Genomic DNA, 14,856 nt, shown 5'->3' with positions numbered 1-14,856 from the left:
CCCAAAATGGACTATGTCTAAAAACGCTTTGAATTTATTTTAATCCAAGATTGTGAGAATAAATAAAATATGTTTACATAACTTGGCGAAAGAATATCATTACATTGGTAACAATGAAGACAAAGATAAAAATTGATCAACTGCACGTCGTGTCAATTAAGTTTGAAAATCAAACGCTAAATCGCGAGTGAGTCGCTATTTTACAGCACACAGCATCCTCAATTATGACATCACAAAGTTTGGTCGAAAACGATCACTGTGGACGGCGCGCGCAATTAACAAGTTCTCGTGTCGATCTTATAATCGCGCGGTTCTTCGTCGAGGTTTAAGCGCTTAATTATCGCGTTCAACACATCAGCGAAATACACGAGTAGTCGAAAGTGTAGATAGCACGATCACGGAAATCCCGGGAATTGGAGAAAGTTCAAGTTTCAACCGCGAAAGTGTAGCGGATTTAAAGGGGGTGACTTTCTCAGTATAATCTTTGTAAATGCCCGTATTTGTCTAATTCGTAAGATAATCCGGAAAACACATCAAGACAGATTGTATCGAGAGCACTCAACTTAAGCTGCGCATAAAATAAACTCAAACACTATCCAAAGACTGTTGGAACAAAACTCAGGTTTTCTGAAGACCATTCAATACGTAATTAATTTAAAGACATAAAAAGACTTTGTGGCAACCCTGGTTATAGAAAAAAGATGTTACTGGAGTTTTCTGATATTGTTCAAGTTAATATTTTTATTATATTTCTTCATTATGGCGGTTGACGTTACATTTGAAAGTATTTTCGCTTAGTTAAAATTACCTTGCTCCAGTAATTATGAGAAAATTAAACTGTAAAACTATGTTCTAATTTAGGGGTTTAGTTAATACTCACAAGTACAAATTAGTGGACCAATTAATACCATAGTTTTTTTTCATTATTTTGTACTTCGTTGTATATTTTTAGTATCATGGCGTCACATTTTTAGGCCCAACCTGTTTAAGCAGCCAAAAAAATATCAACAAAAACGTCGGATTTTCGATCCGACTCCCAATTACGCAATCACGACGGATACGAGGTCTGTTGATTTCACGACATTTAGTGTCGGATTCGTACAAACAAGGTTGTGTGATGTGGATAATTGGCTTCGTGCGGCGGATGTAGTCGGGTGGACGTATATAATGGAGCTCAGGTGGCTAGAAGATGTCATTTAATCAAGATGTGAGATTGTGTGAGGTGAAGGTATTACAAGTAGCGTGTAAGGATGCCCGGTGATATCGGTACGAAGCCGATACACGATATCATATCGTTATGTATGGTAAAATTATATTATCCTATCGTAGTCGATACTTGATCTATATAAAGACTATTTCCTTTTTAATAAAACCTGTGAAAATCCTTGTGTTGACAATTTGGTAATAGGTAAGGAAGTCTTGTAAGTGCAATTTAAACAAGAAAAAGTTCTAGATAAGTTTTATTCTTGTTTATAATAGTTTTATGGAAAGTGAGCTGCGGATCAGAGTAAATTACCTGGGGCCGTAGCTTGCCTAGGTCTGTTCTAATCGCTATTATTGTTCTTTATTTTTAGTAACGCTATTATTAGAAAAAGTAAAAAAATAACAAACAATGAAAGGGCACTTTGCGATTGTGATGTTGCTTGTTTGTTACGTCATCGGTGTGAGGGGGTACAGCTCGGGTCCCCCCATGGGGGCTTGCTTCACCATGTCCCCCCTGGGTCACGTTCGGGCGGGGGCAGTCCCTAAAGACCTGGGGTTTGTGATCAAGACGAGGCAGGATTCGGTGGGACCGGGAGAAGACATGGAGAGTAAGTCGATTTCATTAAGTTATTAATACGTTTATAAATGGTACACCGAAAGCCATCGCAGACTCACCAAATCTTTCGATCAATGATGCAAGCAGGGCAGACTAGGAAACAACTAACCTGCAGTGAGGTTCGAACTCACGACCTCCGGTCAAGCCGGGACCGTCGCTCTACCAACTGAGCAACATAGGCTCAGAGAGGAGCGAGTCGAGAAACAACCATAGCACCGTTGCCTGCTGTATTTGATTGAACTACTTTTTTTGTTTCCCTATTTTTCCCCACTAAAAAATGGCGGACATTATGAAATACAAATCGTTCTTTCTTATAATCAGTTTCAACCATACAAATTTAAAAACAAATGTCTACAAAGATCTTTAGAGGCAATTTTATGGCTCAAAACAATTAATTGTGACTTTTTTGCAATTAATCGAATAAAGGACACATCGAAGCGAAATTGCAAGTTCACATTATATTATTTTCCTTAGTAACTGTGGAAGGGGTCAAGTTCCTGAAGGGGATTTTCGTGCAAGTGCGGAACCGGGCTAACGCAGTGCAGGGGAGATTTTCTGCCCCCTCATCCGACTACAGAGTGTTGGATTGTTTGGACCAAACGTCCAGCGCTCTCTCGCACGCGAACCCTGGTGTTAAGGGCAACTCTGTGTCGATGAGATGGACTGCACCTGATGTGTGCAATGACCGATATTTGACAATCAGGTGGGTAATCTTGTTGTTTTTTGTTTATTTCGAAAAGTTCTTGTACAATTCATTCTAGCACAGTAGTTCGGGCCTTTTTTAATTTTAGATTATTTCAAAGATTTTTGTTCTTTTTGTTTGCTTTTAGTTTTATAGACGAACCTGAGGTTTGCAATGATCGATGGTTGCAAATTAATAGAGAATAATGCAGTTTTAGTTATTTTTTTTCGTACTATTCGTTCTGGTTTTTAAACCTTTTCACGGAGCAATTCTGCTTCCTTAAAAATTTTCATTTTTTTTAATTTTTGAGCCACTTTTGTTCTTTTTTTGGCTTTTACTGTTATGGACGAACCTAAAGTTTGTAACAATCGCTATTAGGTGAGAATTATGTAATTTTTTTTTTTTTGATAAGTTTTTGTAAAATTCGTCTTGATTTTCAAACATTTGTACGAAGCATTTTGGTTTCTTTAAATTTTTTTAAATATTTCAGCGATTTTTGGTCTTTTTATTTGCTTTTATTTTTGTGAACTAACCTAAGTCGATGCGACCTCGTTTGTGTTTTTTTTGTTGCTAGAAGTGTAATTAATATACATATATATATTTATTCCAAATGCACTTGCACCCAATCTGAAATACTTATTTTTAGAGCAACAGTCGTCGTTGAATTTCACGAATTCCAAGTCGGAATTGTAAAAAGAATAAGATGCGAACAAACTGTGAAAACACCCACAGAAACAACAACAATGCCTACAACAACAACAACAGAAATGCCAACAACAACAACCGAAATTCCAACAACAACAATGTCTACAACAACAATTTCTACAACCACAATGCCTCCGACAACAACAAAAATGCCAACAACAACAGCAATGCCAACAACAACAAAAATGCCTACAACAACAAAAATGCGTACAACAACAGAATTGCCAACAACAACAAAAATGCCTACAACAACAAAAATGCCAACAACAACAAAAATGCCTACAACAACAAAAATGCCTACAACAACAACAGAACCAAAACGAGAAATAAATTTCGGAAGCTGTCGTCATTTCCGTTACACTTCACTTCCTCCGAGTAAGTTTTAAGTGATTTTTATATTTATTAAGATGTTGAAAAACCGAAAAATTCATAACTGCCTAACACGCAAGCGCGTATAAGCTTATAGGGTTACCATAAATTACTTCCTCAAATTATGTCAAACCTATTTTTCCCTAAGTCATTTAATGTGTAATTTCTTAAGATATGTCACTATATTTTACGTATTTTCGTCGCCCTTTGGAGTCTGCATTGGCTCAGTTAATTAAAGATCATTTAGCCTTTCGTTATAGGTCTTTATATTTCTGCTGGCTTTGTACTTCGCAGGAAAGTGAACAAATACTTAAAGACTCATTTTGATCCTCATGTTAATCTGTTTGCAGAGTACAACACCAGTTTTGAGAGCGAGGAATTTAACGGTTGGGTAAGCACTGGTTGGTCTCGAAATAGGGGAACCACCCCGTCTATGTTCACTGGACCGAATAAAGCGGCTGAAGGTTTGTGGGAAATTTAAGAATTAATTATTGCAGATTTTTTACATTATTTATCCAAAATTTGAGATTATTTACTTATAAAAGTATTGTTTTCATAAAATTAGCGGTGTTGCTTCTGCGTTTTTTTAAACGATTATATGTTCGTCTAAACTTATAATTTTATGCTATGATTGAAATATTAAAAAGCAAAATATTCTATTATGTGTCTTGCAAATAATGAATTTATTTCCCCCCTAAATTTATTGCAGTAAAAATGGTTGCAAATTTTCTGCAAGCGATTACTACCTGCAACTTGAGGCAAGATTTGTAAAAAATAAGTTATAAAAAAGATTGCTTTATATATCCCCTTACAACACACAGAAACGAACTACCCGCAGGCGATTGCTACTTTACCCAGTTTAATGTATTAAACCAATTTAAACCCCCCCCCCCCCCCCCACAGCAACAAAAACATATTTTAGGCGATTACTACCTGAAGGTTGACAAAAGAAAACGAAATTTAGCTTTACAAAAAAAAAATTGCTTAAAAATTCCACTAATAACAAAAAATACAAATTTTCCGCAAGCGACCACTATTTTACCCAATTTAATGGAAATAAAAAACTCAAACCAGCCACAACAAAAAAAATGGAAATAAAAAAACTCAAACCAGCCACAACAAAAACACTATATTTTTAGGCGACTACTACCTGTACGTTGAGGCGAGCTCTCCGGCCCAACCTGGTGATTTCTTCTTCCTGGAGACTTCAAACGACCTCAGGGGATGTTTGTGCTTGAGATTCCTGCATCAGCACAACGTCAGACACTACGGCTCTCCTCCTGTCCTCCACCAACTCCTGGTGCTCCTCGGGAACAATCTGGTGATGAGGAAGTACACCCCTGATGACCGCTGGAGGGAGCACTACGTGCAGATGGACAGCGAAGAATTTCTGTCGGTGAGTTGTGAAAATCAAAGAGAGATATAGTTTAAACCAGTATTTGTCTGCCTTTTTAGTCGGGCCCAACTACTAAGGGTAAGTATGAGTCATATTCTATTTACTAAACTTTTTTTTTAAATTAGTAAAAAACGGCCAGTATTGAAAAAATTAGCGCTGTATACAAATATTTTTAACAGTTAGTTTTTGAAAGATAACAGGATTGCTTTAAACCAGCGTTTCTCAACGTTTTTCGTGGCGACCCAATTTCTCAACTACAGCCGTCGGCGACCCAACAAAACGGGCACACAATTTTGTGGCGCGACCCTTTGGTTGAGAAATACTGTTTTTTTGCATTAAAAATTTAAATTTGATTCGAGCTTTTTGTTTAAAACTTGACCTCACAAAAATGTAGTGTTACAAAGCAAATAGAGTGCTTCAAGTCTTGAAGAATTGAAATGAGCTGAAAGGTTGATTCCAAGTAACAACATTTTCGGTTGAAAAGTTTAAACCTGATCTTTAAAGGTTTCCAATCGTGTCTTTGCCTCGTTTCAAACCGGAACTTTAGGATCAATAATTTGACGTGGTTAGGCGAGACAGTGTTAACGACTAGTGGAAAATGTCAAAAACGTGACAGGAATGCCACTAATCATACTTAAACTGGTTGAACGCAATTAAAGGGGAGCTAGGATCGGGATTTGTTAAATATTGATGAAAAACATAAATTAAGGCAATTACTAAAAAAATTGAATCCAATGCAGAAGTTTGTTCCATTGTTTGAACATTCCACAAAGACAATAGGACATGTGACGTTTTAATTGCTGGGTTATACTAGGATCAAATAGCAAAGCTTATCACCATTAGCTAAAATTTATTCAGTTCAAACGCATAAATTTAACAATTCTATTAAGGTAATTAACATAAATGCATACACTTTAATCGGATGGAAGTCATATTACTCCCTTTTAGTTACTTGTTGAGGTTGTTAAGTTGAGTTCTTATATACAACTCAAATTTGTCGTAATTAATACGTTTTTACATATTTTGATCAATGGTTCAGATTGATCACAGTAAGGCCTTTTCGATGTTCATGTGCCATTTTTGTGTTCTTTGGTTTCAAGTTCTAAAGCCGAACAAAAAAATGAATTTAAATCGTGACAACCAAATTTTTTTGTGCGTTGCTTCAGTAGTTTAAGCCGAATTTGAATATGTCTCGCGATATGTTTTTCTCCCCTTTCCGACCCGCATATTTTGCACTACTCCAGCAGATTTAAACATATTTAAGTCGGTTTTATTTTTGTGGGAAATAAAAATTTCATTTTTTACATTTAAAAATGAGTTCCACACAAACAAAAGTGTTTTTTTCGTCTACTTTTATCATGTACTAGTTTTGTAGCGCATTAAATAAGTGTTCAATATTTAAAACACCTGTTTTTCTCCCCTTCCAGATCCGCATAGTTGCACGACGAGGGGGGAACTGGATGGGGGATCAAGCTATTGATGACGTATCAATATTCCCCGGCGCTTGCCCTGAGCAAGGTTGAACGAAGATATTTGTCGAATTTAAATGAAATCATTAAATTGTTCGTTTTGCGTATTGTGTTCATTTGTGGCGCTATTATTTAATAAATCTATCGTTTTTTTATACATAAGTTTTCTTTTAATTTATTTTCTACAAGCAGTTGTTGAATTTAACTTGCGAAATATCAGGTGTTATGATTCGCTGTAATTCTAACATATTATTTTTTAACACCATTTTTTTTAACAAGCAAGTAACGGCCATAAGCTGTGTAGAATTAAAAATAGCAGTCTACAAAATAATATGGTTGTCACTAAAGTGATGTCCGTTACTTGTTACTTTATTTCGAAAGCCGATATTTCGGGCAAAAACTATCACAACCCTAACCTACATTGACGTCTCTTTCGTTCATATGATTAGGATTAAATCCCAAACAAATACATTGAAGTATACTTATAAACGGAATCTGCCATTCGGTGGTTCTTATTTTTGTATAAAAATCATAAACACAATATAATAAACCTTTCCGAGGAAGATATATAAAGATAACCCAAACGCTAATCTTATCGGCGTCATACATCAGCAGATAAGATCTTACCCACGAGTAGAAATCCCTTAAACACTAGATGTCATTCTATTTGCGGCAAAAATTACCTGTTTTCTTCATAACTACTTCAGAACCGTGACATTGCGATTTGGCAATTTTACCAGCGCAAAGTTAAGGTATCATTTTGAACGTTTTTAAAATAACTCTTTACTCATTCAGATGTTGAAAATGCAATAAAGAGTTATGGGCTATGATGGTCTTATTACGTCTTACTACAACCTCAACCATTAAGCTCCAAGGTTAAGGTTATTTTGCGTTATTTCGCTTTTTTCATTATTTTTTAAAACAAATTAAGAAGTTTTGGGCAAGGGGGTATTTATTGGCGTAAAAATGACCCTAAAAATAGTTGATGTAAAACTAAAAACTATTAATATTAAAATTTCAACTAACTAACAATAATTCTCTTTCAAGCTATTAAATCTCTCATATCGTCGGCATTAGGTTTTCTATTGGAGGACAAGATTCTTTGTTGAAAAAATCACTAAGCGCAAGGAAGCGTGTCAAACACTTTTTCAGGTTTATTTTTGTAAAACTTGTGGGGTAATTGGCCGCATAGTAGCAAGCTAAAACCGCACCGATAAAATAATAAACACAGCCATTATTACACAGCCCATTCGCATTGCATTTCCCTGGTTCATATAAATTATGGTTTCATAAGTAAGTAAACTACAGGGCTTCAAAATATTTTGCGAAATATTTGTATACGAGTGAATATATACGTATACACTGTTTTACGAAAAATAAGAATAGTTAAGATTGCAAAGTCCAACCCGACAATAACTTAACACTGACATGTAAAATAGTGGAACAAGTCATTGATTCTTCAATAATAATGAAAAAGTAGCCAGGCTGCTAAAAAAACCTAAAGGTTATCTAGCGTCATATAAAAAAAAAAAAAAAAAAAGTTTAATTCAGTAAACTGCATTTCCCTGGTTCAAAAGATTATGTTTTCGTAAATCAGTAAATTACAGGGTTGTAAAATTGTTGTATAGGCATAGGGCCTCATGTAAAAAAAAATTCTCGATACACAAAAAAAGCCAAGCTTATTTTAGTAAACTGTGACAATAAAAGCATAGTACTGAGAAAAATATTGCCCCGAAATAATACCGCGGTTATTATGGGCGATATTGCATTGCGTTATGCCTCAGATTAAATGATGTTTCCGGAGCGATGATCGGTTCATGTAAGAACGAGGTAATTACTGGGAAGTAGAACCGAGTGCTGTGTCATACCTCAAGATATTTAAAGAAACGCCGCCGGAAAATAACAACTGCAGTCCCGCGGACATTTGTACAGCGAGGTTAAACTGAAGCAGTGGCAGCGTTTTGAACCTAATAAAAGGTTGTCAACTTGGGGTTTGTAAACCGTTGGAAAGGTTTTGGACGGCAGTTGGCTTTTTTACCAAGTTGTATGAAATTTGTTAATATTTAAGCTTGTTTGGTTGTTTGCAGTTATAAATAATAATAAGACGGGGCCGAGTCTTTATAAAATTATTTTAGAATTCAAATTTCTTGCAACTAAACATTTTAGTTACAACTATGCAGCATGCACGGATCTGTAATGTAGCTTAATAATGAATTTCAAAGCCTAAAATGTCATGTAAATTATCATCTTGATTAAGACGTTTCGATAGACACTTGTATCATTATCTGGTAATGCGACTGAAATCAAAGGATGATAGAATTGCGTTCCACCTTTTATAAATAAAGTTTGAATAAGCAGTCATATTAACTGATGTTACAAGTTGGTATCGAAACGTCTTTATTAACATGATGTCGATCTACGCGACTTTTTGGGCTTTGACATTAATTATCAAACTACTTACACTTTTGTACCACAATTTAGTTAGGTGCGACGCCCTTGGAAAGTTATAACGACGAAACAATTTAATTTGCTATATCTACCAAAAGATCGACTATATTTAGTTTTTACCTAATTTATGTAACGTTATCGTATAGATCCAGGGCTCCGTGTATAGAAAATCGCAACTAGAGCTTATAACGGCATTTGAAAATAAACTTAAAACAACGCACGGTTTAAGAACCTTTGCTTTATGGTTTCAGCAACAAACTTGTTCAAAATTAAACACCCGAACGTAGAGTTGTGACAGTCAATGGCTTGAGGTTGTAGTTAGACGTAGAATGAATGTCAAAGGCTTTTAAAAATCTAATAGTGCTAAAATCAATGCCACAAAGCAAACAGATATATTAACATTCCAGGATTTAACTTGTTCAAAATTAAACACATCAACATAAAGTGAGAGTCAATTGGTTGAATCTCGCATCAAGATGATGTTAAAGTTGTTCATATTCTGTGCGTTACTCGCGGTTGCATTCGCAAGGTCAACAGGGGCGCCTATCAGTGCATGTGGGTCGATGAACCCCATAGGCCACATGAAAAGCGGCTTTACGGCGCAAGATCTCGCCTTCACGGTGTCAGTAGAACCTGCTTCAAACGGATTATTTGATGGTGAGATTTTTTAGCGGTGTTCTTAGTTTTAGAGCAGGGGCCATGAACTTTTTGTTTTACCCCTAGTTTTTGATTTTTTGTTCATAAAAGTGTGTTGCAAACCTGGATACCCCACACTAGGGGGTTAAACCCTTTTTTAACGCGCACACTTCGATATTTTAAACCAGGGTCGACATGAATTTTCTTTTGTTTTTTTTGAACTGACGTGTAATAAATTGACGTCACAAAACAAGTATTCAAAACCTGTTGTTTTTGGTTCAAAAAATGTGAAACTAAAATCGAGTTCAAATATATTCAGTGCTATAATGTTTTTTTTATATAGTTTTATTTTGAAAAATTTGTCTCTTTTTAAATAAGCCACTAACATTTCTATTAGACCTTCGTGTACCCATTTAGTTCTCGGACCCCCAAGGGGCCATGTACGATAATTCAGGGACCTCGTTTTAGAGGGTGTTTCAACCGTTGTGTCAATTAAAATTTAAAGGTAATTACTTTTGATTTTAGCATTAGTTAATTTTTTTTGTTTTAACCTTTTAATTAAATCTTAAGATAATGACTGGAGGTTTTAGCTAGACGTAGAACAAATATCAAAACCCATACAGGAGTAGGTGTCATTTTATGAACGTTTCGAATAAACCTTTATCCATTTTCAACATTTTTTTTCCAGTCACGGTTTCTGGGCCTGCGAACTTTCGCGGGGTGTTTATTCAAGTGCGACGAAGCGGAACGGCGATGGGAAACTTCGTGAATCCCCCGGAGAACTACAAACTCATAGATTGCTTCGATTCAAGCGACAGCGCTCTCACGCACTCTAACGGCGGCGATAAAGGAACTTCGGTGACGGCTAGGTGGCAGGCGCCAGACGACTGTAGCGGGACTCTAACCGTGATGTGAGTTGGTAATGTCGTAACAAAATTGCAAATATTCCAAAAGTAACCAGATAGGAAGTTTATTGGAATATTTTTATTGTACTTAGGAAAAAAGCCTAAAATGTCGAGTAGATCGACATCATCTCGATTAAGACGTTTCGATACGTATTTGTGTACATTAACTGGCGATGATACAAGTTCGTATCGAAACGTCTTTATCAAGATGATGGCGATTTACTTCAACTTTACATTATCAAGAGACACCTGAAAAACATTTTTTTAATGATAACAAAATTATAAAACGAGATATGTATAACAGGACTTTCAGAATTACAAAAATAAGAACTTTTTCTTTAGAGATTTGTACGAAATTTGTATGTTATCAGTAAACTCTTGAATTTAAAACCTCAATAATTACCAATGTACATTTTATAAACAAAAATAAAGATAAATTGTCGAAGTTGTAAAGAGGAACATCTATTTACCACATTAACATGGTTTTACCAGGGCTACAGTGGTGGTAAGTTTCACAACGTTCCAAACTGGCATCACTACAACTCTTGACTGTACAGCTACAACAATGGAACCTACAACAACAACAACTACAGAAGCACCTCCACCGCCGCCCCCAGTTACTACAACAGAAAGTCCACCGCCACCTCCGCCACCTACAACTACAACAATAGCTCCTACAACAACAACCACAGTGGCTCCTACAACAACAACAACAACAACAATAGCTCCTACAACAACAACAACAACAACAACAACAACAACAACAACAACAATAGCTCCTACAACAACAACAACAACAACAACAACAACAATGGCTCCTACAACAACAACCACAGTGGCTCCTACAACAACAACAACAACAACAGAAGAGGTTGAAACTACAGAAGAAATGGTGGAAATGGAAGGTTTTGAAGAAGGCAGGTCAATAGAAATTAACCAACCGTCGCCGGAGCCACCTGCAACAACAACTACAGAAGAAACTACAACAAAAGGCGGCATGGGGATGATGTGTAAACACGACAACATGACAAAGCTTCCGGAAAACAGTAAGTTGCTGTCAAGATGTTAAATTTAATAATACAAATCGGTCTGTTAAAACACCTAAACTATATTATATAATTGTCAATCGACAACATTTTCACACAGTATTTCTATTGAGTCACTTAATATAAAATGGCAACATGTTGCACAAAAACGCTGTTTTTGTATAAACTGTAGCTTCTAACTTAATATTTAAAAAAACCTGGACTTTTTCGTATATTATATAAACTGGTGCAAACAATATTATTATGTATTAATAATTAATCAAAAACAGCTCCTCTGGTAATTGTAATTGTTAACTAAAGCTTCGGTAACCTATACAAGCCGCCTTCTTCAGGATGATTGATACCGAACGCTAGTAGTACGATGAAGAAAAAAAAAAGTTACCAATTACACTTATCAGAGGAGCTGTTTTCGATTGATCGCATTGTTTAATCCACATTAAGTTATTAGTTAAATTCAATTCACTTCAACAGAATACAAGACCAAGTTTAATATGGTGCCTTACAACGGTTGGATGAACACTGGGAAGCCACGTTATGTGTCAACCAGCTATGGAAGGGGTTACGTTAGACCGACATGGAAGAAGGCAGTAGAGTTTGAAGCTGGTGGAAAAAGTAAGTATAAATGGATCTGACAAATTAATTAAAGCAACAAAAATAAACATTATTAACGATGTTGGGTTTTTAAAACGGTTTCTGGGTACCACCTATTCAGGAAGATATGTTCTCGCCTTGATTCCCTCCGAGCCTGTGTAGCTTATTACATAAAGTGGCGGTTCCAGTTTGACCGAGGTCGTGAGTTCGAACCTCACCACAGGCTAAATTACTCCATTGCTTTGCTTGCATTAAGCATCATTAGTCAAATGGGTGATAAACAAAGCTTTTATGAAAAACATTTTTTTTGGTAAATTTGACCTATATTTTTATTGTATGTTAGAAAACTTCTACATGCGAATGGGTGGCAAGAGTTTGGTGCGGGGAGATATGGTGAGTTTACACACGAGATACGAGCTTCGAGGTTGTTTCTGTGTATACCTGAGCTTCCGTATGCCTGTAGCTGGAAATCGGCTCACTGTGCTCTCCTACCTTAAACCACTCAAGTCCATGAAACAAAGGCAAACCACGTGGAAGAAAATGTCGGTTCAGGTCGACAGCAAACGCACCACTATGGTGAGTTGGTGGGGATTTAACACAGTAACTTTCAACAGGAATGCTAAGCCAGTTCTCAAAAGTGTTGTAACGATTTAAAGCCAAGTCACTGTTTTCAAACGACTTGTCTTGGCCCCATTCGTTTAGACAAATGACTTGACTAGAGCCGTTTTGATAAATGAATAGACTTAAGCATTTTGGACAAATTACTTGACTTGGAGGTTATTTAGTCAAATGACTTAGGATGAAGTTTAGTGTTTTTATTTAACAATCTATTATTGCGCAATTTATCTCAAAAAATTGCGCAATTTATCTCAAGTTTTGCTCGTATAACGACTAGAATGATCGACGTTGATTTTTTCATTCTTTAATTATTTTGAGGTTTTTTTAATTAAACTTATGCTTAAATACCTAAAACACCCATGGACATTCACTGTTTTAATTGCTTTTAGATCCGGGTTGTTGCTACCCGAGGAATGAAACGCAGTGCTTCAGTGGAGGTCGACAATTTGTACATCATGAAGGGAATGTGCGATAAACCTCAATATCAAGGTTAAAGCCATAAAGCATTTAATCTGAAGCTACACAAACCATTCAAGTTCTTTCGCGATTACAAGAATATTTTGAGATTCAATAAAAGAACCACTCTGCATTAATATTAGCTGACCGCTGTATTTGTCTGTTTCTGAAAAAAAAAAACTGAAAAAAGTGGCACTGTTGAAAAAAAGGGCTTAAATTTTTATACAGCCGGTCTGTCAAAAACACAAAAAATAATAAAAATCCAAGCAATTTGGTGGTTGGTTAGAAAAAAGTAAAACTCATACTAACAGAATTATATAAAACTTAGACCGATGTAAATTGCCTTTTGCGTTTTATTTTGGTCAAAATGTGATTTTACGTAAATTAGGTATAACTTGTAAAACCCCCCAAAAGTAGGGGATACAAGTTAATTAAATCGTTTTTTTAACAAATTAATGAATGTATCGAATAACAGAGAGATTTTTATATCATTGGACAGCTTTTGAACAGTGATAGTTTGCTTAATTTGAATGCTAATTATTTCGTTTAAATTTTTAAAACATCATCCGCCATTTTTTTTCAGTAGAAAGAGAGTGGCCCAAACTAATGATAAAAGATTCATTCTGTTATTTGCATACGTTTCGGCAAGTTTTTACCGCAATGAAGATGGCATAAGCACTTACCGAAACGCATGCAAACAAAATAATGAATCTTTTATGATTTATTTGGGCCAATCGTTTTCTATTAAAGATTATGAACAGATCCGTGTTTAGTCTTCATAATCCGCCATAATTTAAAAGAAAAAAATACGTCCCCTAGCCAGGTGAAAAGTTTAAGCGCTTCAAGTGTTTATTTCGGCACAAACGTGATTATTGTTATGCAAAACAACTGGAAACCTCAGCACGAACCTTAGGCCACTATCAGGTCGTCACGTGACCACCTTGCTTACGTGACAATGTAGCTGGGTTGTGACGTAACAACAATTGGGCGGAAAATCTGACTTTAGCAATTTAAATTTTCAGGAAGACTGCTGATAAACCAAATGCGATGTATTTAACAGGTTTCACCGGCACTTGGTTTTTAAATAAATAAAAGCTGCCCGAAAAGTTAATTGTAAAAGTTTTTTTTGAAAAGTTATTTAATATATATATATTTTTTTGATTTTTTTAACTGGTTTTTGTAAAAGTCCAACAGCGGAAAAAGAAAATTCACAAATCTTAAAACCTCGAACAAAGCTCTGTAGATTCGCAATAAAAAAATAAATAAAAAAGGAGGTTGCATGTGCGTGTCTTTTTTCGTTCTTCACGGTTAAGCAAACGTTTAGGTGTTATTTTGTATATATTTTTTAAGGAATTAAAAAAATATATCACCGTCAAGCGGGAAATGCAACTTATGAGGCTAGCAGGAAATGACTCTGGTATTTTTTCCAATACTTTCAACCAGGAAAGCCCAAATGCGACGCATGCGTAAGAAAAATATATCGAAACTGATAAGACTGTTCATTGTAAATTGTAAAAAGTTGAAATAACATACGGTTAAATATTTAAATATATGGGTGAATAATATGACCCCCTATGAGTGGATTTCTTGATATCCATCTTATTTTATTTACGTAAAGTGGTGAAATACAAGCTGCGAAATCGGAGTCGGACACAAGATTCCACGAAATCGGTTTGTTGCGTGAAAACTTAGCAACATTAGCTTGACAGTTCAAAA

General features: G+C 35.6%; 3 protein-coding genes across 3 annotated transcripts; all 3 read left to right on the top strand.

Annotated features, from left to right (window-relative positions):
- The first annotated feature begins 1,612 nt into the window (after nucleotides 1-1,612).
- On the top strand, nucleotides 1,613-6,494 carry LOC146141269 (MAM domain-containing glycosylphosphatidylinositol anchor protein 1-like). Its single transcript, XM_083392864.1, has 5 exons — nucleotides 1,613-1,811; nucleotides 2,294-2,522; nucleotides 3,870-4,039; nucleotides 4,715-4,971; nucleotides 6,399-6,494. Exons 1-5 carry the CDS (start codon nucleotides 1,613-1,615, stop codon nucleotides 6,492-6,494), a joined length of 951 nt encoding a protein of 316 aa, XP_083248990.1.
- Nucleotides 6,495-9,364: 2,870 nt separating this feature from the next.
- On the top strand, nucleotides 9,365-10,439 carry LOC146141268 (putative defense protein 3). Its single transcript, XM_083392863.1, has 2 exons — nucleotides 9,365-9,545; nucleotides 10,213-10,439. Exons 1-2 carry the CDS (start codon nucleotides 9,365-9,367, stop codon nucleotides 10,437-10,439), a joined length of 408 nt encoding a protein of 135 aa, XP_083248989.1.
- Nucleotides 10,440-11,275: 836 nt separating this feature from the next.
- LOC146141267 (uncharacterized) lies at nucleotides 11,276-13,201 on the top strand. Its single transcript, XM_083391887.1, has 4 exons — nucleotides 11,276-11,475; nucleotides 11,947-12,087; nucleotides 12,410-12,642; nucleotides 13,074-13,201. The coding sequence occupies exons 1-4, from the start codon at nucleotides 11,319-11,321 to the stop codon at nucleotides 13,176-13,178; spliced, it is 636 nt and encodes a 211-aa protein (XP_083248013.1). The 5' UTR covers nucleotides 11,276-11,318; the 3' UTR covers nucleotides 13,179-13,201.
- The last annotated feature ends 1,655 nt before the right edge of the window (nucleotides 13,202-14,856 follow it).

The sequence above is a fragment of the Ascidiella aspersa genome, chromosome 6 (genome assembly GCF_963924565.1).
Source record: "Ascidiella aspersa chromosome 6, kaAscAspe10.2, whole genome shotgun sequence".
In the NCBI taxonomy this organism is placed as follows: Eukaryota; Metazoa; Chordata; class Ascidiacea; order Phlebobranchia; family Ascidiidae; genus Ascidiella; species Ascidiella aspersa.
Note: the sequence above shows the minus strand (reverse complement) of the source record. Positions and strands in the feature narration are given on the sequence as shown.

Coding starts and splice junctions, on each gene's coding strand:
- LOC146141269 (XM_083392864.1), top strand. CDS start 1,613: ATGAAAGGGCACTTTGCGATTGTGATGTTGCTTGTTTGTTACGTCATC. Junction 2,523..3,869: donor GACCGATATTTGACAATCAG/GTGGGTAATCTT, acceptor TGTACTTCGCAG/GAAAGTGAACAAATACTTAA. Junction 4,972..6,398: donor ACAGCGAAGAATTTCTGTCG/GTGAGTTGTGAA, acceptor CTCCCCTTCCAG/ATCCGCATAGTTGCACGACG.
- LOC146141268 (XM_083392863.1), top strand. CDS start 9,365: ATGATGTTAAAGTTGTTCATATTCTGTGCGTTACTCGCGGTTGCATTC. Junction 9,546..10,212: donor TTCAAACGGATTATTTGATG/GTGAGATTTTTT, acceptor TTTTTTTTCCAG/TCACGGTTTCTGGGCCTGCG.
- LOC146141267 (XM_083391887.1), top strand. CDS start 11,319: ATGGTGGAAATGGAAGGTTTTGAAGAAGGCAGGTCAATAGAAATTAAC. Junction 11,476..11,946: donor GACAAAGCTTCCGGAAAACA/GTAAGTTGCTGT, acceptor TCACTTCAACAG/AATACAAGACCAAGTTTAAT. Junction 12,088..12,409: donor GTTTGAAGCTGGTGGAAAAA/GTAAGTATAAAT, acceptor ATTGTATGTTAG/AAAACTTCTACATGCGAATG.